The 26,996-nt window shown below is 41.0% G+C and overlaps 1 protein-coding gene across 1 annotated transcript in view; it reads left to right on the top strand.

Moving 5' to 3' along the window:
* The first annotated feature begins 4,090 nt into the window (after positions 1-4,090).
* Positions 4,091-26,996, top strand: part of LMBR1 (limb development membrane protein 1) — an 84,242-nt gene continuing 61,336 nt past the window's right edge. Inside the window, exon 1 of the mRNA XM_058184417.1 lies at positions 4,091-4,413. Coding sequence (XP_058040400.1) covers positions 4,351-4,413 — 63 coding nt within the window. The 5' untranslated portion in view covers positions 4,091-4,350. The remainder of the gene's footprint in view (positions 4,414-26,996) is intronic.

The raw sequence follows: 26,996 nt of genomic DNA on the forward strand, positions 1-26,996 counted from the left end.
CAAAGATGTCTCTGTGGTCATGTGGCTGGCATGACCAAATGCCAAAGGTGCACGGAACGCCCATCAAAGGTGGTCCCTATTTTTCTACTTGCATTTTTTACATGCTTTCGAACTGCTAGGTAGGCAGAAGCTGGGACAAGTAACGGGAACTCACCCTGTTATGCGGCACTAGGGATTTGAATCGCCGAACAGCCGACCTTTCGACTGACAAGCTCAGTGTCTTAGCCACTGAGCCACCGGGTCCCTTTTACAGATTGTATACAGTGTAGTACGTGGCCTTTGTATTTTCAGAGTGGGGGGAGAGTACAGGTAATCATGGACCTACAACCATTCATTTAGTGTCCATTCAAAATTACAACAGCATTGAAAAAAGTGACTTGTCACCATTGCGGATCGCCATGGTCATGTGACCAAAGTTCAGGTGATTGGCAACTGGCATGTATGTACGATATTTGCAATGTACCAAGATCATGTGATTACATTTTGTGCCCTGCTGACAAGCAAAGTCAGTGGGGAGGCCAGAGTAACCTTGTTACTAATTTAAACAATTGTGGTGATTTACTTAACCATGGTGGCAAGAAAGGATATAAAATGGGGCAACACTCACTTAACAACTGCCTTGCTTAACAATGGAAATTCTGGGCTTAGTTGTGGTTGTAAATCAAGGATTATTTGCACACATCCTTCCCCATATCTCTGGTTGTTAAGCTACACAATCAATTCATATTTTAAGGCTATAACCTACAGTGTCTTCAATATTTTGAATATATCAAGATGCAATTATATATTTGTGGAACCTTGAAGGAAGCTGCAATTCAAAACGGTACTATTAATAATTTTGGTTTGTGTACATTGTTTGGTTGGCCCTGTTTAGTATTTAGATCAGGGACCATCTGGATAATGCAAGGTTGAGCACTATACTGGGAAGTCAAGAAAAGGCAGGAACATATCCTTGAGAGCCACTTTGGAGCAGTGGCTAAGGTGCTACTAGGTAGAACCTGGAACACTGAATTCTAGTCCTTTTCAGGTCTGGAAACTGGTTGGCTTTGAAAAGATTAACTCATGACAACTGGACCAAAGTTTATTATATTATATAGTTGGAATAAACCATACTCTTGCCCTACTCTCTGACTATCCAAAATTTTCATTTGACTGAAAAAGTTACTTGGGTGATCTCAGTTTTAATAAACTTTGGTCCAGTTGCTATGATTTAATCTTTTTAGATACTTTTGGCCTGGATGATTGAATCGTCATTTACATGGTTGACTTAGAACTCAACCCATATCATAAAATTCTTGTGGTAAGGAAATTAGGTGGAAGTATTACCCGAAAATAAGACCCTGTCTTATATTTTTTTGAACCCTGAAATAAGTGCTTGGCTTTATCGCCATGTGCTCAAAAGCCCGATTGGGCTTTTTATCAGGGGATGTCTTATTTTGGGGAAAACAGGGGATACACATTGTCTTGAGTTGTTAAAAAAATAAGTGTTTTGTGTATATTGCCAACAAAACTGCACCTATATGCCTATATCATTATCAAAAGCTCCTCTTAGCTGGGGAACAATTTTACATATTGCAAAGGTCACAATTGAACCCAAAATATATGTTGCTAAGTGAGAATTTTACCGTGTTTTGCTCCGTTTTATGACTTTTCTTGCCCCATTTGTTAAGTGAATACCTGTAGTTGTTAAATTAATAACTCAGTTGTTAAATGAATTTGGTTTCCCCATTGACTTTGCTTGTCAGAAGGTTGCAAAAGGATCAGAAGGAATCCCAGGACACTGCAACCGTCCTAAATATGAGCCAGTTGTCAAGCATCTGAATATAAATCACATGACCATGGGGAAATGTTGCAACGGTCATAAGTGTGAAATATGGTCATGTCACTATTTTCAGTGCAGCTGAAACTACGAACTGTCACTAAATGAACTGCTGTAAGTCGAGGACTACCTGTATACAATTGTGTTTAGACCTGCATATCTCTTGGTGAGCTGAATCCATACACAACCTGTGCTTTTTTAATGCTATTTTTTGTGTTGTCTACAATTGTTGCTCTTTGTTAGTCCTCTGAGAGTAGCCTTGACTGAAGAGGCTTATACCTGAACACATTTGTAAGTGGATCATAAGCTTCCTAACAAACAGGAAGCAGTAGGTGAAGCTAAGCAGAATCACATCAGATACCTGTACAATTAGCACACGGGCCCCTCATGGCTGTGTGTTCTCCCCACTTCTCTTCTCTCTGTATACCAATGACTGCATCTCCAACGATCCATCTGTTAAGCTACTGAAGTTCGCAGATGACACAACAGTGATTGGTCTCATTTGAGACAATGATGAATCCGCATACAGACGGAAGGTTGAACAGCTAGCCTCGTAGTGTGACTGGAACAATCTTGAACTGAACACACTCAAAACCGTGGAAATGATGGTAGACTTTAGAAGAAACCCTTCCATACTTGCACCTTCCATACTTCTATCTCCCACAATACTAGACAACACAGTATCAACAATAGATACCTTCAAATTTCTAGGTTCTACCATATTGCAAGGTCTAAAATGGACAGCTAATATTAAAAACGTCATCAAAAAAGCACAACCAAGAATGTTCTTTCTGCGCCAACTCAGAAAGCTCAAACTGCCCAAGGAGCTGCTGATCCAATTCTACAGAGGAATTATTGAGTCTGTCATCTGCACCTCTATAACTGTCTGGTTTGGTTCTGCAACCCAACAAGACAGACACAGACTTCAGAGGATAATTAGAACTACAGAAAAAACAATGGCTACCAACCTGCCTTCCATTGAGGGCCTGTATACCGCAGGAGTCAAAAAGAGGGCTGTGAAAATATTTACAGACCCCACACATCCTGGACATAAACTATTTCAACTCCTACCCTCAAAACAACACTATAGACACTGCACACAACTAGACACAAAAACAGTTTTTTCCCCAATGCCACCACTCTGCTAAACAAATAATTCCCTCAACACTGTCAAACTATTGACTAAATCTGCACTACTATTAATCTTCTCATCGTTCCCATCACCCATCTTCTCCCACTTATGACTATATGACTGTAACTTTGTTGTATCCCAACGATTTATATTGTTTCCTGATTGCTTAATTGTAGCCTATGACTATCATTAAGTGTTGTAAGTGTTGTATCTTTTCTTTTATGCACAGTGAGAGCCTATGCACCAAGACAAGTTCCTTGTGTGTCCAATCACACTTGGCCAATAAAAAATTCTATTCTATTCTATTCTATTTTTATTTTGTCACAACAGTATACACAAGCATCAACATAAATCAACAAAATATCATATAAGCATATATATGAGCAAAAGTATGTAATAAATGTATTAATTTGATATAATGAAAGGAAACATCAGGACAGGAACGGTAGGCATTTTTGTGTTTTTATGCACAAATTAATATTCTATTAATATTCTATTCTATATAATATAATATATATATATTATTATATATAAATTATATATTAATTATAATTAATATATATTAATTATACATATATATATATAAATATATTATATATATAATATTATTATATAATATTTTATTAATATTATTCTATTAATAGAATATTCTATTCTATTCTATTCTATTCTACATTCACAAATCAATAATGAATTTTGCCTGCTTTTGGCTTCGCGTATCGCAATCCCCAACTAATAATTTTTTTCTTCAATCTATCTACCAGGTATTTTCTCTACAGCGAGCAAGGCGGACTTCCCTTCCGCTGCAAAAAAAAAGCAAAAAGCCAGATTCCCACTTTAAGAGCGCGCACTTTCAGCCCTCCCCCAGCCAAGCACCGAAGCTCCGCCTCCTTCCTTACTATTGGTCCGAAGCGCTGGTTGATTCCCCGCTTCGGCGCCGATCAGCCCCGCCCACACACCACGAACAGCGACTCATCTCTTTTTACAGGCTGACGAAGCCCAAAGAACCGTTGGCGCCCCTACCGCTTGTCAATGCTTGCGCAGGCGCACTTCTCCCGTGAGGCCGCTCTCGCCCTTTCCGCCGCAGGACGGATTGGCACGCCCCGCGCGAGGGAGGGAGGGAGGGAGCAGGGGCGGGGCTGGGTGGCGTCGGGACGTTGAGGCCGCGCGCTGTGCTGCCACCTCCACCGGGGCGGTGGTAGCGGTTGTTGTTGTTGTTGTCGTCGTCGTCGTTGCCGCCGCAAGTGGCGCGTTGGGCCCTCCCTCCCTCCCCCCCTCCCCGGCCTGAAGAGGGTCCCGATCGCCAGGCCTTGCCCACCGGCCATGGTCCCTCGCTTGTCGCCTGGCAGGAGGCAGCGGCCGTTGCTGGAGGGGGCTGCCCGGCGAGGGCTATGACAGGATGGACGCGGACGAAGTGACCATCCGCGAGCAGAACTTCCACAGCCAAGTGCGGGAATACACGGTGCGTAGCCGCCCGGTGACGGCGGGCCGCTTTCTGCTTCACGACGGCGGCTGCTCCGGATGCGGCGGGTGCTGCGACCCACCTGAAGCCACGGCCTTCCCTCGTGAGGGGTGAGGGGAGGGAAGCCCCCCCCCGCTTCCTTGCAAATCGCCCCTGGCTATTTTATTCCTGCCTTCCCGCCTATAAAAGTCACTTTCTCCCTTCCCCACCCCCGCCCTTTAAGAAAACAGGTTCATCACTTGTGCAAGGTGTTTTTTTTTTTTTTTAACCCTGGCAGTTAAATAATTGCAATGTTTCCCCTTGTGCATTGGTAGTGAAGGCAAAACGCAGTAAAAATGTGATTTACAAGTCCTTTTTTTTTTTTTTGCTGCCACTTCTACCCTCTGCAGGTCAAGATATCCCATTTCCACGCTCTTTTTGAGTCCTGGAGAGAAAGAGCCAGTCAAAACAATACGGAGTTCAATAGTTTCGCACTTTACAATTTGAAGCAGGTGGAAATTAGAGCGGGAGGACTGCAATCCTCCCAACCCAGTTAGCATCGTACAGATATGTTCCTTTGAATTACAACCGCAACCTTTCTGTTGCTGAGTAAAACAGTTGTTAAGCGGGTTTTGCCCCATTTTATGACCTTTCATGCCACGGTTAAGGACTCACTGGGTGGATAGTAACATGGTTAAGTGAATCTGGCTTCTCCATTGACTTTGCTTGTCAGAAGATTGCAAAAGATCACATGAACCGGGGACTTTACAGTGGTCATAAATACATGCCAGTTGCCAAGCATCCAAATTTTGATAATGTAACCCGTAGGGATGCTGCAAAAGTGATAAATGTGAAAAATGATCAAAAATCAATTTTTTCAGTGTCATTGTAACGTTGAACGGTCACTAAATGAATGATTATATGTTGAATACTACCTTTATTTCTACTAGATGTAAGACAACAGGCAACATGGGAAATTTTACTATTGATAAACATTTGGCTTATGAACATAAGTGTAGTAATTATATTTTTGCCATAAGCGACATGCTTAGATGTGTTTGTGGTACATATGGAAACTAAAAAGTGATATATATGATAGAATCCTTTGAACCCTTACACCAAAATTATGTGGTGGATCTTATACGTTTGCAGCCTTAAGTTACTTATAAAGTAATAAAGATGGGATAAACATCTTAAAAATAAAAATTGCAAACATGGGACATCTATATAGTACCAGGAATGAATGGGGAATAAAGATTACCAGATATTATATTGTAATATTATGCCAGATAAAGAAAATTATATATATGTAACTTTTTATTTTTATTTTTTAATCAAATTTAGAGACTGCCCATCATACTGAGCAACTCCGGATAATGCACAATTAAAAGCTGAAAATTATATATAAAGGCCATACTTTTGTAGGGCACATTTAAAACAGGAGTATAATAATTAAAATGAAAAAAGCGAGGGAAGGACTTCAAGGCACTAGCCAACCCAAAGGTAGCCTACATCTCTGTGAGCCCAAAGCAAATAATCAGAGCCAGGTATTCAAACTCTTTTGAAAGTCTTCATTTTTGGAAGGAGAACATTCCAAAGGATAGCACAATTGCAGAGAAGGTTCTCGTCCTGTACCCTTTGGTTCCTGAAAAGCTTGGCTTGAATTCTGGCTTAATTTAATACCTATTTTTCATCTTGATGTTAAACTGCTTTATAACATTAATTTAATTAATATCATATTGTGTCAGATCATTTAACTTAATCCTACTATCGAAATAATATTCCACCCATTCTCTTACTGGCACAACGGCTAAATGTGATTTTTTTGTTCCCATATTATGCTTTAGCAGATGCATTTCATTAGTTTCATAGGATTATATTATCTTTTTATATTATCACATTTCACTTTTCATCCAAAAGAGAAATATAGATGTAATCCACTTTTCTTTTTATTATATTTATTTGTAAAAGTATATGCCACCTTTGTATACACATTGTATATTAGCTTTTACTAGCTTCCTGAATTTTAATAATCTCATATATTAATCATTACAGGCTGTTCTCACTTAACAATGGTAATTAGGAATGGCAACTCTGTTTCTAAGTAACAGAATGATAAAATTCTATGTCATGTGACTGCACCAACTTACAACATTAGTTGCAATAGTCACAGCTGGTGTCTTTAGGTGAATCTTGTACCTGGCAACATCCTGCGGTCATTTGCTACTTCCTGTTAGCTTCCCCATTGACTTTGCTTGTCAATTTTTTTTAGTGAAGGTCAGATAGGATGATCATGGGATATTGCAACTGTCAAAATTGTGAACTGATTGCCAAGTGCCCAAAACAATCATGTGATTGTGGGAAGAGTGCCATTCCCACAACTGTGAGGACCTGTCATAAATCCCCCTCATTTAGCATCATCACAACTTTAAACATTTGTTGAAAGAGTGGTCATTCAATGAGGACTACTTTTATACCACACTGAATGATATAACCATCAATTGCAAATGCACATAATTTGTCTCATCTTCCTGGTATGATATTGTGTGCTCTAAATCAGTCTCCTAATTCCTGTGTATATTGAGTTTTTCACTGTAATGTTACAGTGAATTATTCTGACTGGTTTGTGTTATCCAACTTTGCATTGTTACACAGTGCATTCAGTACATAGTGCTTTTAAACAGCTATTTGAGATTTTTCTAACTCATGTCATTTTTTGCCATATCTTATTAAGTCAAAAGGAGGAATCTGTAAGTGCTTTCTAGTGGACAAGTCAGTATAGCCTGTATTCAGCAGTAGCTATACATCTCTTGCTGAAACACCAAGTGAGCAAAAAAGAAATAATAATAATAATAATAATAATAATAATAATAATAATAATAATAATAATAATAATAATAATAATAATAATAATTGTCAAGGTTCCAGAAAAACCTCTTCTGCATAAAAAAAAACTCAGAAGCCATTGTTTTTTAGAGTTCTTTACTAGCATGAGGAAACTGGCACACGATGAGTGAAATTCCAAAACTGAATTTCCGGATTCTTTTCCCAGTTATATAAACCCCAAGAGTCCCACCCCCCTGACCCCTTTGATGGTCACATGGTCCCACGTTCTCCCAGTTCATTCGAATATCTTCTTGCCACTCTTCCTGCAGATGTGAACACCATCCGACCTTGACCGCTTGAAGAATGTTACCATACCCCTCAGCCCCCCTTCTTCCCCTCAGGGGAAAAATGTGGCAGCGTCTGGAACCCTAAAGTCTAGTATGGTTTCCAGGCCTGACAGGCGTCCCCCCTTGGAAAAGAAGCTATATTCTAGGAAAGAAAACAAAGAGTTGATAAAGAAGAGTGTCAGTGGTCCACACTTCCCTTCTACCCCCCCTCCCCTCTCCAAGAGGTTTTTTAGGTTTGTCAGGGAAAATGTCGTGAAATTTTTTAATCAAATTGTCCGCATTTACTTTCCAACTTTTGACCCAAGTAGATTCAGATAATGGATATCCCTTCCAGTGGACTAAATATTGTAATTGACCTCTGTATAGTCTAGAGTCAAGGATTTTCTTGATTTCATAGTGGGTTTCACCTTGGATTATCAAGGGTGGTGGGGGAGCGGCAAGTTGAGGTCTCAGACCAGGCTGTCTAGCAGGTTTTAATAAGCTGGTATGGAATACCGGGTGTATTTTCCCCAACATTCGAGGGAGCTTGAGTTGGACGGTAACGGGATTAATAATTTTTACAATGGGGAAAGGACCAAAAATTTTGGACCGAATTTTCTGCTGGGTATTCTCAACCTCAGATACTTAATAGATAAAAAGACTTTATCTCCAATGCGAAAAGGGGGTTGAAGGGAACGGTGTTTGTGGGCTTGGGCTTTGTAATTCCGAGCTGTCACAGCTAAGGCCTTTTTTGTATTTTCCCAACCTTTTTTCAACGAATTCATCCAGTCCGTTAGGGAAACGGAAATGGGGGGTTGCACAGGGAGTTCAGGCATTGGAACGAAGTCCATGCCGGTGGTTACTTGAAAAGGGGTTAACCCCGTGCTGCTGTGTACAGCATTATTATATGCGACTTCTGCAAATGGTAACAAATCTGACCAGTTTTCTTGTTGGTAATTTACATAACACCATATGTATTGTTCCACCATCGAGTTCAATTTTTCAGCTGCTCCATTGGTCTCCGGATGGAACCCAGAACTAAGTCCTTGAGACAACCCAATGGACCGTAGGAACTCCCTCCAGAACTTGGCTGTGAATTGAACACCCCTGTCGGATATTATCCTTTTAGGAACTCCATGCAGTCTGTAGATGTGTCTGACGAGAGCTTTGCTAATTTTCTCGCCGATGGCAATCCGCAGCCTGTTTAGGCCCATATCACTGTATTTTCCCCACTAGATGGGAGTTCAACAATAAAATCCATGGCAATCTCTTTCCAGGGTCTGGTGGGTTCGGCTACGGGTTGTAGGAGTCCAGGGGGTTTCCCTGGTCTGGACTTCATGGTAGCGCAGGTAGCACAGCTCCGGACATAGTCTTCGACATCTGATTTCATTTTTGGCCACCAGAATTGTCTTCTAGCCAAGTGGAGAGTCTTTAAAAATCCAAAGTGACCTCCTAGGCGAGAGTCGTGGCTTCTCTGTAGTATAGGCAGCCGCATAGCGACGGGTACATAAATCTTCGTTCCCTTCCAGGGTATCCCATCCCTTAAGGTGAGGTCTGGCAAGTTTTCTTTAAACCAAGCATCGTGAGTGAGTGCTGATTTTAACTCCGCTAGTAGTTTATTTGGTGGGATGTTAGTACTACGGCGTGATCGCGGTCGAGTAAGTGCTTGGCTGGCCGGTTCGCTATCGGGAATCATCGCATGTATTACCTCTTCGCGTTGGCTGTGAAATTGTGGTTTCCTAGATAGGGCATCAGCCAGTAGATTTTGGTCGCCGGGGATGTATTTGAGGGTGAAATGGAACCGTTTGAAAAACTGAGCCCATCAAACTTGTTTGGGAGAAAGCTTTCGAGGGGTTTTTAAGTATTCGAGGTTTTTGTGGTCGGTCCACACCTCGAATGGTTCTTTTCCCCCTTCAAGGAAGTGTCTCCAGGAGAGGAGTGCCCAGTGCACTGCAAAGGCTTCCTTTTCCCAAACTGCCCATCTGCGTTCAGTGTCCGTCAGTTTTTTAGACACGTACGCGCAAGGCATTAGATTGTTGTCGGTATTCCGTTGTAATAAGACAGCGGCTACTGCTATATCACTTGCATCAGCTTGGACTACAAAAGGTTTATTTGGATCCAGATGTTGAAGAATTGGTTCCATCGAGAATAGGCGTTTCAGGTGTTCAAAGGAACGTTGGCAGTCCATTGTCCAAGGTAGGGGTTGGGTAGGTTTGGGTTTGGCGGGTAATGGCCCAGTTTTTAACAATTCTGTTAATGGTAGAGCTACTTCTGCTACAGAAGGAATGAATTTGCCGTAAAAATTCGCGAATCCCAAGAAACTTTGAAGTTGCTTATCTGTGCGTGGCGGTTGCCAATCCAACACTGCTTTTACTTTCCCTGGGTCCATTTCGATACCTTTGTTTGATATCCGGTAACCTAGGTAGTCTAGGGATTCCTTATGGAATTCGCATTTGGAAAGTTTGACATATAGCTTGGCCGCTAGGAGCTTTTTAAGGACTTGTCTGACCAATTTGATGTGTTCTTTGATATTGTTTGTGTAGATAAGAATATCATCTAAGTAGACAAGAACCCCATTGTAGAGATGGGGGTGCAGGGTTTCATTAATTAGTTGCATAAAAACAGCTGGAGCCCCTTGGAGGCCAAAAGGCATGACACGGTATTGGAAACTGCCCAAGGGGCAGTTGAAAGCCGTTTTCCATTCATCACCTTCCTTGATGCGGACCCCGGTAATAGGCTTCCCTTAAATCCAATCTGGTGAAAATTTTGCCTTTTGATAAGTGGTTCAACAAATCGTGCATAAGTGGTAAAGGGTATGTGTTTTGTATGCAAATTGCATTGATATTTTTGAAGTCAATACACAATCTAAGCGAACCATCTTTCTTTTGTTTAAATAGCACAGGCACAGCTACAGGTGATTTTGCTGGTTCAATGAACCCTCTGGCTAGGTTAGTGTCAATGTATTTTCTTAGTTCAGACATTTCGGCTGGTGTCATTGAATACATTTTGGGTTTTGGTAATTTTGCCCCGGGTGCAATTCAATTGCGCAATCAGTTTGTCGGTGGGGAGGTAAGAGGTTACATTCATCCTCGCTAAAAACGTCTGATAAATCCATGTATGCTTTAGGGATGCGTGGTTCATTAGGAGATGGATTGGATATGGTGGTTGTTGGTTCCCTCTGGTGGTCATTTTGGATAAGGTTTTTTTCGGTAGGGGGAATTGGGTCTAAGGGTCTGAAAGTCCATATAATTTTCCTGAATCCATCCTCCCATTTGATTGTGGGTTCCCATTTGTCCAACCAAGCGAAACCCAGGATGATGGATTCTGACATCTTTGGAATTACTATGAATCTTATAAGTTCATGATGGGCTCCAATTTCTAAGCGAACCAGTTGTGTGATTTGGGTCGCTGGAACGCCACCAATTAAGGTTCCAGTAAAACCTCTTCTGCATAAAAAAACCTCAGAAGCCATTGTTTTTCAGAGTTCTTTACTAGCATGAGGAAACTGGCACACGATGAGTGAAATTCCAAAACTGAATTTCCGGATTCTTTTCCCAGTTATATAAACCCCAAGAGTCCCACCCCCCTGACCCCTTTGATGGTCACATGGTCCCACGTTCTCCCAGTTCATTCGAATATCTTCTTGCCACTCTTCCTGCAGATGTGAACACCATCCAACCTTGACCGCTTGAAGAATGTTACCATACCCCTCAGCCCCCCTTCTTCCCCTCAGGGGAAAAATGTGGCAGCGTCTGGAACCCTAAAGTCTAGTATGGTTTCCAGGCCTGACAATAATAATATTTTAATTTGTATACCGCCCTTCTCCCGAAGGACTCAGGGCGGTGAACAGGCAAGTAAAATACAAACAGAAACTTACACAATATTAAAACAACCCTTAAGAAACTTATTCAATTTAGCCAGGAAATTTAAAATGACATTACACCCTATAAAATTACAGAAATTTAAAACCCATTAAAACCCATTAAAACCCATTAAAATTCAATTAAAATTTTAAAAAAATCAGGCCAGTCCAGCCATACGAAATAAATAGGTTTTAAGTTCGCGGTGAAAGGTCCTAAGGTCAGGCAATTGTCGAAGCCCAAGGGGAAGCTCGTTCCACAGGGTAGGAGCTCCCACAGAGAAGGCCCTCCCCCTGGGGGCCGCCAGTCGACACTGTTTGACGGCATCCTGAGGAGTCCCTCTCTGTGGGAACAGTAGACGGTCCCGTAAGTAACCCGGTCCTAAGCCATGGAGCGCTTTAAAGGTGGTAACCAATACCTTGAAGCGCACCCGGAAAACAACAGGTAGCCAGTGCAGTCTGCGCAGGATAGTGTTACGTGGGAGCTCCGAACCGCTCCCTCAATAACCCGCGCAGCCGCATTCTGGACTAGCTGAAGTCTCCGAGTGCTCTTCAAGGGGAGCCCCATGTAGAGAGCATTGCAGTAGTCCAAGCGAGAGGTAACGAGAGCGTGAGTGACTGTGCATAGGGCATCCCGGTCCAGGGAGGGACGCAACTGGCGGATCAGGCGAACCTGATAAAAAGCTCTCCTGGAGACGGTCGTCAAATGATCTTCAAAGGACAACTGCCCATCCAGGAGCACGCCCAAGTTGCGTACCCTCTCCATCGGGGCCAACGACTCACCCCCGACAGACAGCCGCATCTGCAGCTGACTGTACCAGGGTGCCGGCATCCACAGCCACTCAGTCTTGGGGGGATTAAGTTTGAGCCTGTTCCTCCCCATCCAGACCCGTACGGCTTCCAAACACCGGGACAGCACTTCGACAGCTTTGCTGGAGTGGCCCGGGGTGGAAAAGTACAGCTGAGTGTCATCAGGAAGTGTGAACATATAAAGTCTCTCTGATTTTGTATTTAGTAAACTCTGCTACATATTCTATTATTTAGTTCCTTTAAATATACATATTATCTGCTATGATCTTTTCCAGAATGATCTGACTCCAACCTGGCTTTTAGGTATTTCAGTAGTCTACCCTTTGCTGTTGCACTTGAGTCCATCTGCTTTACTGTTGGTCTCCTGTTCTCTTTCCTTCTATCTATGTCCTAAACATGCAAACTTGATCATAATAATTCATGTCAGTTGATTTTTTCACTGATCCGTTTGTCGGTTTTCTTAGGGATTTATGATATGCTCAAGGATCTTCTTCAAAACCAAAATGGAAAAGTGTCAATTTTGTTTCTGTCTTGCTGCTTTGAAATCTAAGTTTCACCTTTTTACAGTTCACAAGAAAAACTTTCCTGCACAGTTTTGATCTTTGTAAGTTTAAACACATGTAAATATCTTTTACAAGGCCTTTCAGGCTACTCTATCAAGTGCTAGTCAGCAGTGTATTTTCTGACTGCTTGTTCCTTTACTGTTGTAAATCAGTTCTATAGATAATAAACAATAGACAATAGACAAAAGCTACCTGCCATTTCACTATCTTCACTATCAATTTCAAGGGTGGTTCGCTATATTTCTTGTATTCTTGTATGAACTGCACCATTTCGTGGTATACAAGATGTACAATGATAATAAATACTTCATTGCAGTCCAATTTTTTTCATTGTGCTCCTTGACTTGCATTACTAGAGCTTGCAGTTCATTTACAAGTTATCAATTATCAGAGTAGCGTCATCATTAAACCAGAAATTACTGATGTTTGTTCCTCCAGTTTTAAAAGCACAGTCATCTTGTTCTAATCTGGCTTCCCTCAATATATTCTGAATAAATTTGAGTAGAGTATGCAACCATATTTATGGTTTGTCTCACTCCTTAGCCTAGCTGGAGCCAGTCTATTTCACCATGGTCTTCCCAGTATATGGTTTCCTTGTTTCTGTATATATTTTGCATGAGCAAGATGTTCCAGGATTCCTACATTGTATGGCTTGATATGGTTGATGTAATCAAAGGCCTTTTCATAATTAATAAAACAGACATTCACTTCTTTTGGGTATTCTTTGACATTCTCAATCATCCATTGTGCCTCAGCAATAATATCTTTTGTTCCTTGGCCTTTCCTAAAACCAGCTTTAACATCTGGTATCTTCCTTTCCATATAGAGCTTTAATTTAGGATAGTTGATCTTAGACATTATTTTGTTATCTTGTGAAATTAAGGATATTGTACAGTATTGTTTGCATACTCTGTTGTATCTACTTTCTTTGGTAGTAGTATATAGACTGATTTCTTCCAATCTGTTGAATACTGTTATTCTCCAAATTTTCTGGTATTTTTAGTTTAAAAGTTTTACAGATTATTCTGCTGCTTGTCATATTTCTGTGGATATGCCATCAGTTCTGATAATTTTCAAATTGGTAATGGTTGAAGTGCTGAAATTGACACACCTGCTGTAGAGAATTTCAGAATACCTTTTCCATTTTGTTGAATTTTTTTAGAATCTGTTTCTACCAGCCCACTAGTTTCTTACAGCCTAGCAATTTTAGGTAGGAACTTCTTTTTAAGTTTTTAGATCTTTTGGAAGACTTTCTTTGTTTTTAATGTTTGTTTCCATCTTCCAGTGCCATTACAGATATTGTAAACTTCTCTAACAGCTAGCTGTCTGAAATTCTTCATTAAGTGCCTTCCTGAGATCTTTATTTTTGTTGGCTTTTTTTCTCTTTTCAACAATTTCCATTCTTGTTCTGGCATGTACCGTAGTTTGCTTTCTGTTTCTTAGTCTTTGGCAGTTTTTCTTCAGATTCATCCTTAACAACTTCGATTTCATTCCACAATTCCTCTAGTACACTGAACATGAAGTGCAGGTGTTCTGAGCAATTCCTGATGCTGTCCTTGAAAATCCTTCCTATAGCACTGCAGCCCAATTTTAGCATCTCTTCATTTTAACTAGGCAGATAGGTATTTATTTTTATTTGTTTATTTCTACCCTGCCTTTATTATTTTTTTACAAACAACTCAAGGTGGGGAATATATCTAATACTCCTTTCTCCTCCTATTTCCCCACAACAACCCTGTGAGAAGCTTTGAGCTGAGAGAGAGAGTGACTGGCCCAAAGTCATTCACTGACTCTCAATATGACTGCATGCATACGGTGACCGCTAAGTTTAGATAGTGTTATCATGCATTCTTCGCTCATCCCTCCTAGGGTCACTCTTTTCCCCCCCTCCCCCCATCATGTGATTATATAGCAGGGCTTTCTTAAAATTCTTAATGTGAATATAGAAAGAAAACCAGAGGCTTTTGTTTTGAGTTTAATGGAAAAAGACCTGGAAAAAATTGGAACTCTGATGTTATATACTTTATATAAGATTAATTTATGCACAGAAATGGGAGGTCACCTCAGTGGATGAATGGGTGAATGGCTGCAAAATGGATGAATGGATGAATGGCTGTAAAAACCAGGGATGGCTGGTTTAGCAGGGATGGCTAAATTGACTGTTTTGATTAAAGAAAAAAAAATACCAAATACCTTTATTTCTACCTGGAAACCACTCTGGACTTTGTACTTGAGGTGGAAAAAAATGAAACTGATTTTGCATTTTACCGATTACCGTACTTTTAGGACTATAAGACACATTTCCGTCCCAAAAAAGTGGGTGAAAATAGTGGTGCATCTTATACACCAAATGTTGCCGAAGCCCTGCCCATCCGCCACCCCCCACCCTTCGGCCATTTTCGGCCTCCACATGCCCTGATTTAGATCCATTCCAGGCTGCAGGGATTGCCACAGCATATCGTCACCGATCGCCACCTCCACACGTTGTGTTTTTGGCCTCCGCACGCCCCATTTTTGGCCTCTGTGCATCACATTTTTGGCCGGTGATGGGCTCTGGTGATCCTCTCAGTCTGGAACAGCTGATTGGCGGTATTCTGGGAGGCTGATCCAACCGCCAGTCAGCTGTTCGTGCTAAATCAGGCTGTGATAATGTACTGAAGCTTATCAGGCTGTTTGCTGTTTGCTGCAAGGACACTAGTCAGATGAGTACCAATGGATGCTGGTAGGCAGAGGCATATTTTTTTTCTTGTTTTCCTCCCCAAAAACTAATGTGCATCTTATACTCTGAAAAATACAGTAGATAAATTTGTTGTTATAGAAATGACTAGTTTATATTACTATGTAAATGTAAAAAGTTGAGATTAGATGTTAGTGTCTTATTTTATTGCACCAAAGGAGTCAGAAGTCAATGCCTTTTTTTCTTTCCCCCTTGCTTTCCCCCACTATCCACTTCCTTTTTCCCTTCCCTAACTTCCCTAATATTTTCTTTGTATGCCATATTATAAACTAATAAAAAACTATAAAAATCAGATAATATAGCAGGACTTGTGAAAGATTGACATTTTGCCATTTCATAAATCCCATTGCCAGGGTTGATGCAGTTCTCTTGTGCAGACTAGACATTCAAATCAACGTATAAGTTGTTAATGTCTAGTCGTTTTCTTCTAAGAATGAACTGAACTGAAGGGTGTTTTGGTGTCCTTAATAATAATAATAATAATAATAATAATAATAATATTTTAATTTGTATACCGCCCTTCTCCCGAAGGACTCAGGGCGGTGAACAGGCAGATAAAATATAAATACACACAATAATTTAAAACAACCCTTAAAAAACTGATTTAAATGCCCAAAACGTTAAAAACATACTCCCCTGTAAAATAACACAATTTTAAAAACCCATCTAATAAAAATAAAAATCAGGCTAGTCCAGCCATATGAAATAAATAAGTTTTAAGTTCGCGGCGAAAGGTCTTAAGGTCAGGTAATTGTCGGAGTCCGAGGGGAAGTTCGTTCCACAGGGTGGGAGCTCCCACAGAGAAGGCCCTCCCCCTGGGGGCCGCCAGTCGACACTGTTTGGCTGACGGCACCCTGAGGAGTCCCTCTCTGTGGGAGCGCATCGACGATGGGAGATAGAAGCCGGCAGTAGACGGTCCCGTAGATAGCCGGTCCTAAGCCATGGAGCGCTTTAAAGGTGGTAACCAATACCTTGAAGCGCACCGAAAACCACAGGTAGCCAGTGCAGTCTGCGCAGGATAGGTGTTATGTGGGAGCTCCGAGGCGCTCCTCAATAACCCGCGCAGCCGCATTCTGAACTAGCTGAAGTCTCCGGTGCTCTTCAAGGAGCCCATGTAGAGAGCATTGCAGTAGTCCAGGCGAGAGGTAACAAGGGCATGAGTGACTGTGCATAAGGCATCCCGGTCCAGGAAGGGCCGCAACTGGCGGATCAGGCGAACCTGATAAAATGCTCTCCTGGAGACGGTCGCCAAATGGTCTTCGAAGGACAACCGCCATCCAGGAGCACGCCCAAGTTGCGTACCTTCTCCATCGGGCCAATGATCCACCCCCCACAGACACCCGAATCTACAGCTGACTGTACCGAGGTGCCGGCATCCACAGCCACTCCGTGTTGCAGGGATTAAGTTTGAGCCTGTTCCTCACCATCCAGACCCGTCACGGCTTCCAGACACCGGGACAACACTGACAGCTTCACTGGGGTGGCCGGGTGGAAAAGTACAGCTGGGTGTCATCAGCGACAGTTGGTATCTCACCCCAAAGCCACTGATGATCTCACCCAGCGGCTTCATATAGATGTTGAACAGGAGGGTGAGAGAATCGACCCTGTGGCACCCCACATGAGGCACCTTGAGTCGATCTCTGCCCCCTGTCAACACCGTCTGCGTCCGATCAGAGAGGTAGGAGGAGAACCACCGATAAACGGTGCCTCCCACTCCCAACCCCTCCAACCGGCGCAGCAGGATACCATGGTCGATGGTATCAAAAGCCGCTGATGGGTCTAATAGGACCAGGGGAGAGGAGTAACCCCTATCCTGGCCCTCCAGAGATCATCCACCAGCGCGACCAAAGCTGTCTCCGATTGTATCCGGGCCGAAGCCGGACTGAACGGGTCTAGATAGACAGCTTCATCCAGGTACTGGGGTAGCTGACATGCCACCACACTCTCTACAACCTTCGCCGTGGCGAAGATTGGAGACTGGCCGGTAGTCCCGTAAAACACCTGGGTCCAGGGAAGGCTTCTTGAGGAGGGGTCTCACCACACCCTCTTTCAAGGCCGCGGGAAAGACCCCCTCCTGCAGAGAAGCATTTGTAATCCCCTGGAGCCAGCCTCGTGTCACCTCCTGAGTAGCCAGTACTAACCAGGAGGCACGGATCCAGTAAACATGTGGTGGCGTTCAGCCTGCCCAGCAACCTGTCCATGTCCTCGGAGTCACAGGATCAAAGTCATCCCAAACCACCTCAACAAGACGGGCCTCGGAACCCTCGCCTGGATCTACCCAATTTTGATCCAATCCGTCCGAAGCTGAACGATTTTGTCGATAGATAACGTTAAACTCCTCGGCACGCCTGTAGGGGTCCTCCGCCCCTCCTGTTGGAGGAGCGGCGGTCACCCAAACAGGGCGGCCGGGCGGTTATCTGCCGACGCAATGAGGAGGAACGAGGAACGCCGCAACCCTCATTGCCACTAGGTAGGTCCTACTATAGGACCTAACTAGTGTCCGGTCAGCCTCAGAGCGGCTGGATCTCCAGGCACTCTCTAGGCGTCTTCTCCGGCGCTTCATCTCCCTCAGCTCCTCGGAGAACCAAGGAGCTGGTTGAGACTGGCGCCGGGTCAGAGGCCGCAAAGGCACGACACGGTCCAAAGCTCCAGCCGCGGCCCGTTCCCAGGCCGCAACTAGCTCTTCAGTCGAGTCGTGGGACAGGTGTTCGGGAAACGGCCCAAGCTCCGTCAGGAACCTCTCCGGGTCCATCAGACGCCTGGGACGGAACCAACGCATTTTTAACACTTTCTTTCTAGAAATACGAAGCATATTAAAATGAGGGAGTTTTGTGATTATTACCCCAGTTTCATACAACTGCATCATTTTCATTCCACAATGATTTTGGGAAATTAATTTTATTGCTCGTGTGACTTAGTTAAATGCTCTCTTAACTGGAAAGGAATATATAGCACATTTTGTATAATCTTATAGTTTTATAGTTTTTAAGTTATTGACTGATAACAAGATGCTTTGATAAAATTAGTTTTCCAGCCATGTCCAGTAACATGAACTTTTTTATTTATATTTCAAGCCTACCTTTCAGGCTAGAAGGACATGTAATATATTTGTAAAGTCTGTGGTTTTGTATAGCAAATCTTGTTACTTGTTTATTTGTTTTCCTGGGCAAAATATTGGGAAGAAATGCAGAAGGCAGACTAAAGAAATAGAACAAGGTTAAAGACACTAGTTTGGTTATTGTGAAAACCGGGTCAATCTACAAAGCACCTAAGGGCAGGACAGGAAGTTCTATAAAGCACCTAAGGGCAGGATAGGAAGCAATAGATGGAAACTAATCAAGGAGTGAAGCAACCTAGAACTATGGAGAAATTTCCTGACAGAACAATTAACCAGTGGAACGACTTGCCTCCAGAAGTTGTGGGTGCTCCAACACTGGAAGTTTTTAAGAAGAAATTGGGACAACCATTTGTCTAAAATGGTTTAGGGTTTCCTGCCTGAGCAGGGGGTTGGACTAAAAGACCTCCAAGGTCCCTTACAACTCTATTATTCTTATAGAGGTTAAGATTTTTTGATGGTTTACTTTGAAGGTCCCCCCTCCCCACCCCCGAAGATAGCATTGAACTGCCTTGCATTTCCTGTCTTTGGAGATGAAAGTCTCTTTCGGGTCAAACTTCATTTCTGGTTACAACATAAATATTGTCATGTAATATTTTGGCAGCAATACACAAGTGATCTGTCACTGTTTTTTTCTGGAATTGTTTTATTTCTTTATCTAGGCAGTAGTACTGAGATTTCTTGTGGTCTCCCATCCAAGGATAATCAGCTCCAGCTGTGCATAACTTTTCAGTGAATTGTCAAAGTCTGCTAAATGCTTCCTGTTATTTCAATTAATAGAAGCTGAGAATATTTCCATTTTTATTTCTCAGGGCTTACTTATTCCTAGCAATGCTTTTTTCTGAAAACATTTCTTTAAACATTTCCACGATGTAAAAACGATGTTGAGACTCTAGAAAGAGTGCAGAGAAGAGCAACAAAGATGATTAGGGGACTGGAGGCTAAAACATATGAAGAATGGTTGCAGGATCTCGGTATGTTTAGTTTAATGAAAAGAAGGACTAGGGGAGACACGATAGCAGTGTTCCAATATCTCAGGGGTTGCCACAAAGAAGAGGGAGTCAAACTATTCTCCAAAGCATCTGAGGGTAGAACAAGAAACAGTGGATGGAAACTAATCAAGGAGAGATGCAACTTAGAACTGAGGAGAAATTTCCTTACAGTTAGAACAATTAATCAGTGGAACAACTTGCATTTTGTTGTAACAGCATTTACAACTTGCCTGCAGAAGTTGTAAATGCTCCAACACTGGAAATTTTTAAGAAAATGTTGGATAACCATTTGTCTGAAATGGTGTAGGGTTTCCTGCCTGGGCAGGGGGTTGGACTAGAAGACCTCCAAGGTCTCTTCCAACTCTGTTATTATTATTATTAAATGAAAGCTAGGGAACTTAGAAAACTAAACTTTGGACTTTTTTTTGTGTTGACTAGCCTATTGTTGTTCTTTTGGTTGTTAGTAGCTAAGTCGTGTCTGACCCATCGCGACTCCATGGACAACGTTCCTCCAGGCCTTCCTGTCCTCTACCATCCTCTGGAGTCCATTTAAACTCATGCCTACTGCTTCAGTGACTCCATCCAGCCACCTCGTTCTCTGTCATCCCTTTCTTCTTTTGCTCTCAATCTTTCCCACCATTAGGCTCTTCTCTAGTGAGTCCTTCTTTCTCATTAGGTGGCCAGGGTATTTGAGTTTCATCTTCAGGATCTGGCCTTCTAAAGAGCAGTCAGGGTTGATCTCCTCTAGGACTGACTTGTTTGTTCGCCTTGCAGTCCAAGGGACTCACAGGAGTCTTCTCCAGCACCAGAGTTCAAAAGCCTCAATTCTTTGGCGCTCAGCCTTTCTTATGGTCCAATCTTCACAGCCATACATTGCAACTGGGAAAACCATAGCCTTAACTATACACAGTTTTGTTGGCAGGGTGCTGTCTCTGCTTTTTAGTACACTGTCTAGATTTGCCATAGCTTTCCTCCCCAGGAGCAAGCGTCTTTTAATTTCTTGGCTGCAGTCCCCATCTTCGGTGATCTTGGAGCCCAGGAAAATAAAATCTGTCACTACCTCCATTTCTTCACCATCTATCTGCCAGGAATTGAGAGGGCTGGATGCCATGATTTTAGTTTTCTTAATGTTGAGTTTCAAGCCAATTTTTGCACTCTCCTCCTTCACCCGCATCAAGAGACTCTAGTTCCTCTTCACTTTCTGCCATTAGAGTGGTATCATCTGCATATCTTCCGGCAATCTTAATTCCAATTTTTGATTCATCTAGCCCCGCCTTTCTCATGATGTGTTCTGCATATAAGTTAAATAGGCAGGGTGATTGTATACAGTCTTGCCGGACTCCTTTCCCAATTTTGAACCAATCAGTGGTTCCGTGTCCAGTTCTCACTGTTACTTCATGACCCACATACAGGTTTCTCAAAAGACAAATAAGATGGTCTGGTACTCCCGTCTCTTTAAGAACTTGCCACAATTTGTTGTGATCCACACAATCAAAGGCTTTAGCATAGTCAGTGAAGCAGAAGTAGATGTTTTTCTGGAACTCCCTAGCTTTCTCCATGATCCAGCGTATGTTGGCAATTTGATCTCTAGTTCCTCTGCCTCTACGAAATCCTACTTGTACTTCTGGTAGTTCTCGATCCACATACTGCTGGAGCCTAGCTTGTAGGATTTTAAGCATAACCTTACTAGCATGTGAAATGAGTGCAATGGTGCGATAGTTTGAACATTCTTTGGCATTGCCTTTCTTTGGAATTGGAATGTAAACTGACCTTTTCCAATCCTGTGGCCATTGTTGAGTTTTCCAAATTTTCTGGCAAATTGGGTGTAGCACTTTTACTGCGTTGTCTTTTAAGATTTTGAATAGCTCAGCTGGAATACTGTTTCCTCCACTAGCTTTGTTGTTGCTCAGATTTCCTAAGGCCCATTTGACTTCACATTCTAGGATATCTGGCTCAAGGTCAATGACCACCCCATCGTAGTTATCAGGGATGTTAAGCTCGTTCTTGTATAGTTCTTCTGTGTAATTTTTGCCACCTCTTCTTAATCTCTTCTGCCTCTGTTAGGTCCCTGCATTTTGGTCCTTTATCATGCCCATCTTTGCATGAAACGTTCCTTTCATATCCAATTTTCTTGAATAGATCTCTGGTCCTCCCTATTCTATTATTTTCTTCTATTTCTTTGCACTGTTCATTTAAGAATGCATTCTTATCTCTTCTAGCTATTCTCTGGAATTCTGCATTCAACTGGGTGTATCTTTCTCTTTCTCCCTTGCCTTTCGCTTCCCTTTCCTCAGCTATTTGCAGAGCTTCCTCAGACAGCCATTTTGCTTTCTTGCATTTCTTTTTCTTTGGAATGGCTTTAGTTGCTACCTCTTGTACAATGTTGCAAACCTCCGTCCATAGTTCATCAGGCACTCTGTCTATCAGATCTAATTCTTTAAATCTATTTGTCACCTCTACTGTATATTCATCAGGGATATGATTTAGTTCATACCTGAGTGGCCTATTGCTTTTCCCTACTTTCTTTAGTTTAAGCCTAAATTTTCCAAGGAGAACCTCATGATCTGAGCCACAGTCAGCTCCTGGTCTTGTTTTTATTGACTGTATAGAGCTTCTCCATCTTTGGCTGCAGAGCACATAGTCAATCTGATTTCTGTGTTGACCATCTGGTGATGTCCATGTGCAGAGTCGTTTCTTAGGTTGTTGGAAAAGAGTGTTTGCTATGACCATCGTATTATCTTGACAGAATTCTATCAGCCTGTGCCCTGCTTCATTTTGTACTCCAAGGCCATACTTGCCTGTTATTCCGGTTATCTTTTGGCTTCCTACTTTAGCATTCCAATCCCCCATGATGATAAAGACATCATTTTTGGTGTTAATTCTATCAGGTGCTGTAGGGCTTCATAGAACCGGTCAATTTCATCTTCTTCAGCACCAGTGGTTGGGGCATAGACTTGAACTACTGTGATATTGAATGATTTGCCTTGGATTCGGACTGAGATCATTCTGTCATTTTGGGGATTGTATCCCAGTATTGCTTTTCCTACTTCTTTATTGATTATGAAGGCTACTCCATTTCTTCTGAGGGATTCTTGCCTATCAGGTATAGTCATCTGAATTAAATTCGCCCATTCCTGTCCACTTTAGTTCGCTGATTCCTAAGTTGTCGATGTTCAGTCTTGTCATCTCTTGTTTGACCACATCCAGCTTGCCTTAATTCATGGATCTTACATTCCAGGTTCCTATGGAGAAAAAATCTTTACAGCATCGGACTTTCCTTTCACCTCCAGATACATCCACAGCTGAGCGTCCTTTTGGCTTTGGCCCAGTCGCTTCATTCTTTCTGGCGCTACTAGTACTAGCCCTCCCCTCTTCCCCAGTAGCATATTGGACACCTTCCGACCTGAGGGGCTCATCTTCTGGCGTCATATCTTTTTTCCTTTTTGTACTGTCCATGGGGTTTTCATGGCAAAGATACTGGAGTGGGTTGTCATTTCCTTCTCCAGTGGATTATGTTTTGTCAGAACTCTCTGCTATGACCTGTCCGTCTTGGGTGTCCCTGCACGGCATAGCTCATAGCTTCATTGAGCTACGCAAGCCCCTTCCCCACGACAAGGCAGTAATCCATGAAAGGGTGACTAGCCTATGCCTTATTCAATATATTTTTTTGTAGAATGTATGTGAAACCAGTTTCCTCATCACTATTTACATCACTGTCTTATGAGGATTAAACCACACTAAAAGTTAATTGATTAGAACGCTGTTGTCCTTTTGGCTCCCCCCCCCCTTCTGGTGCTAAAGGCATGTGGGGACATGATCATGATTGAAATCCTTATCCTCCTTTGGAGAATATTTGTCTACTTTTATATAGGATTTAAGAATGTTAAGATTAATAATTTCTTTTTTCAACACTCTTAGATTTTATAATATAAATTGTAATGCAGTATATGGAGACAATAAATTTTAGGCTTTGGTAGAGATGTCATTTGCCTTGATGTACTTATGTTCCCATTAAAAAACTGAAAGGGCACTTTGATATTACATCTGTTATGTATTCTATAATTAATCTTCAGTCTTACTATTTTATACCTATGTGTGGACTAATTCTTATTGGTGACTTTAGTTTATGTGATATTGTACTACTGTAGCTCTTAGTTTTCCAGTGAAGCATAAAAACAGAATTTCATATGTACATTTTGTTACCAAATACAATTTTTATTACTATATATCCCCTTCAGTTTTTATATTTATATACATGAGGACTCAGCTAAATAATTAGATCATAAATTATATCACATTATTAGACTCAATTTTATGACTTTTGGCAAAAATAGAAAAATGTGATCTGAAATGTGATCACATGATTGCAGAGGTGATGCAATCGTAATTTCAAGGATGGGTTGTAAATAACTTTTTTTGAGTTTCTTGTAACCTGAATGGTTGTTAAGCAACTGGTTGTAAATCTAGGACTACCTGTACAAAACACTGAAGAGTAAAAACATAGAATCCAGAATAAAAAAAATAGAACAAGGTAAAAACATTGTGAGGGAGAATTTGATGAAATATTGTCCTCTTCTCTTCCATTCTTTTTTCCACAATTACTAACCAATACTTAAATATTTATTCTGTACTTTTAATATTTAATATTAAACATAGGAAATCTTTGTTTATATCTATTTCAGTGATTTCATTTATTGTTTTTAATTAGTCTGTTAAGTCTATAGAAATTGTATTTCAGATGTATAAGTCTGCTTTGCTATGTAATGTGTTCTATAAAATGGAACCATTCCTGCTTAAATTTAGTCAAACTTCTATTATGAATATACACTAGTTTTGCCATGGTGGGATATTCATCAGTTTTGGTCTCTCAATCTTGTATCTTCAACACTTTTCTAATATTTTGCCAGATTCATTCTTCTGTTGTCAGCGCTGAACATATCTAACACCCCTTTTTTTCCCACACAACTGCTCAGTGAGGTGGGTTGGGCTGAAAGAGAATAACTGGCCAAAACTCACCAAGCTGGCTTTCATGTCTAAGGGGGCCTAGAGCTTTTAGTCTCCTTTTTCTAGGCTGGTGTCTTAACCTCTACATCAAACTGTAGGAATAGAGTAGGAATAGAGAAGATAACACTTCAGGAGGGATAATGTTCCATAAGGTGGGTACCATGTCAGAGAAGCCCTGCATATTTACCATGACCCGCAGCATGCCTCTCATGCAAGATATGATGGGATGAGTAGGTGTAGTTGGGATAAGGTGATCCCTCAAATAACCTGGTCCCATGTCATAAAGCGTTTTAAGGGTCAAAACTGGCACCTTGAATTTGACTCAGAAGCAAATTGGCAATCAATGCAGCTCTTGGAGTAGAGAGGTAACATATTCTGTTCTAGGACCACACATAACTGCTCATCCTACTGCATTTTATACCAGGTGAAGTTTTCGAATATTCTTTAAGGCCACCCCCATATTGAGCGCATTACAGTAATCAAGTGGTGACTAGAGTGTGACTGTGACTTTTTTTGAATGACTGCATGTGATAAAATGTTCCTTTTTATTGGGGCATTTTCAACATTTATTGGTACGCGATTTGTCCATCTTGCTAATAATTGGTGGACTTACATATTTTATATCAGATTATATCTTTTGAGTGAATTTTGATTTTCTTCCATAACTTTTCCCATTATTCCAGTGTAATTACTTTTTAAAAATTTTGCATACAATTTATCATCTAGTTTTTAATATATTCCATCTCTGTTTAGTAACAATTTATAAATGCTTCCCAATAAGATGATCTTGATTCGATATAAGACTTTTATTAATGATAGAGTCTATATGTTTCAAAATAGCTCGATAAACAGGAAGACAAACTTCATACTGTCCTCATGACTGGCAGAAGAAACAAATGGGATTATTTCCTATTTGTGTCTAGAATAGGCTTCCTGTTTAGGTAGCAGAAAACTGGTCGTGTAATGATGCTGAGAGAGTGGTAGGTTTTAGAGTTTTTAGAGGAAGGTTGTAGCCTTTGTTGAGTCTACATGCGTCTCCAAATCAATAACTGCAGCAAGGGATATCGAGTTAATGTGCAGCTTGGCATCCAACCTCCAGCTCAAACCCTTTAGTTTGAATAATTGTTTCTGAAATATATGTTGGACTGAGATTGTCCTTTACTTTTGAAATGGAAGAAAAATTTCTTTTGAGTCTTCTTGGCTCTCTTCCCTAACAGTAATATATTCCATGGGACAAAACAGGATCCAGATAACGTTTTTCTATCCTTCCCTTTCTTGAATTTAGCAAATTTTTCTTCTAAATAAATGAAGTGTTGGGCATTGGACTTCCTGCAAACTTTTAAATTTTTAAATTGGCCTGGAACAGAGTGAACAGAGATGGAACAAATGACAATCACTGTTTTCTAAGCACATTACAGGTAGGAATGTCTTAGTGTGGAACTCCAACCCTGCCTGGGTTTACACAATTTGGTTTACAAACATTAAGAGTGAGAAGCAAATGATACGCTAAGCAGAAACTAAGCAAAATACATTATGGCTTAAGACGATGTATAAATCCAATTAGTATGCAATTTGTTTTTTGCTATTGTAGAATTGCTTTTGTTACAACTATCGTTTATTACATTATAGTACATGCATTACACTATTATGTACTATAACAATGGGATCAATCCTAGTTAAGCTACTTTTATGACAATTTTTAAATGATTTCCCAAGTACAATCAGGGCTCCTATTATGTACTGTATGTACATACATTACATTAGTGAATGAAATGCTACAGCAAATCCAGCTTTATTATTAAAACATTTAAACTGCCTAATAGTTGGAGCTCTCTGGATGATTTACAATAAAATACATTTAAAAATACAATCTGAATATAAGCATATATTTTGAATAAAAGCATATATTATAAAATAAAATACAAATTAAAAACCATATAAGCTAGGTAGCAATGGTGGCATTTAAATTGCTAAGAATTAATAGCAAATTAAGAATCAATAAAAAGACAAATATGTACGTTTTGAATATATCTCCTCATGTTATTTGTCATCATATTTTCTTTGTTTAGATTCATATAAGCTACCTCACCCAGACTTTGTCTGTCTGCGTCATGGATGAGTCAGTACAATTTAAAATATGGGTTAATATGAAACAACTGTTAACATGTTCTTGTCTGCAAAGCACGTAGTGAAGTACATAGAAATGTATATTTAAAGAAGATCTCATGCCTTTTTTAATGGAATTATACAATTCAGAGCTAGTTTTTATGTATCAGATATTAAGTTATTCAGGAAACAGATGGACTATTTCAACAGTGAAAGCCAGTGCATTTAAAAATAACTATGTCTTATCTTATCAAGTTAAGTCTTCC

The sequence above is a fragment of the Ahaetulla prasina genome, chromosome 4 (genome assembly GCF_028640845.1).
Source record: "Ahaetulla prasina isolate Xishuangbanna chromosome 4, ASM2864084v1, whole genome shotgun sequence".
NCBI lineage: Eukaryota > Metazoa > Chordata > Lepidosauria > Squamata > Colubridae > Ahaetulla > Ahaetulla prasina.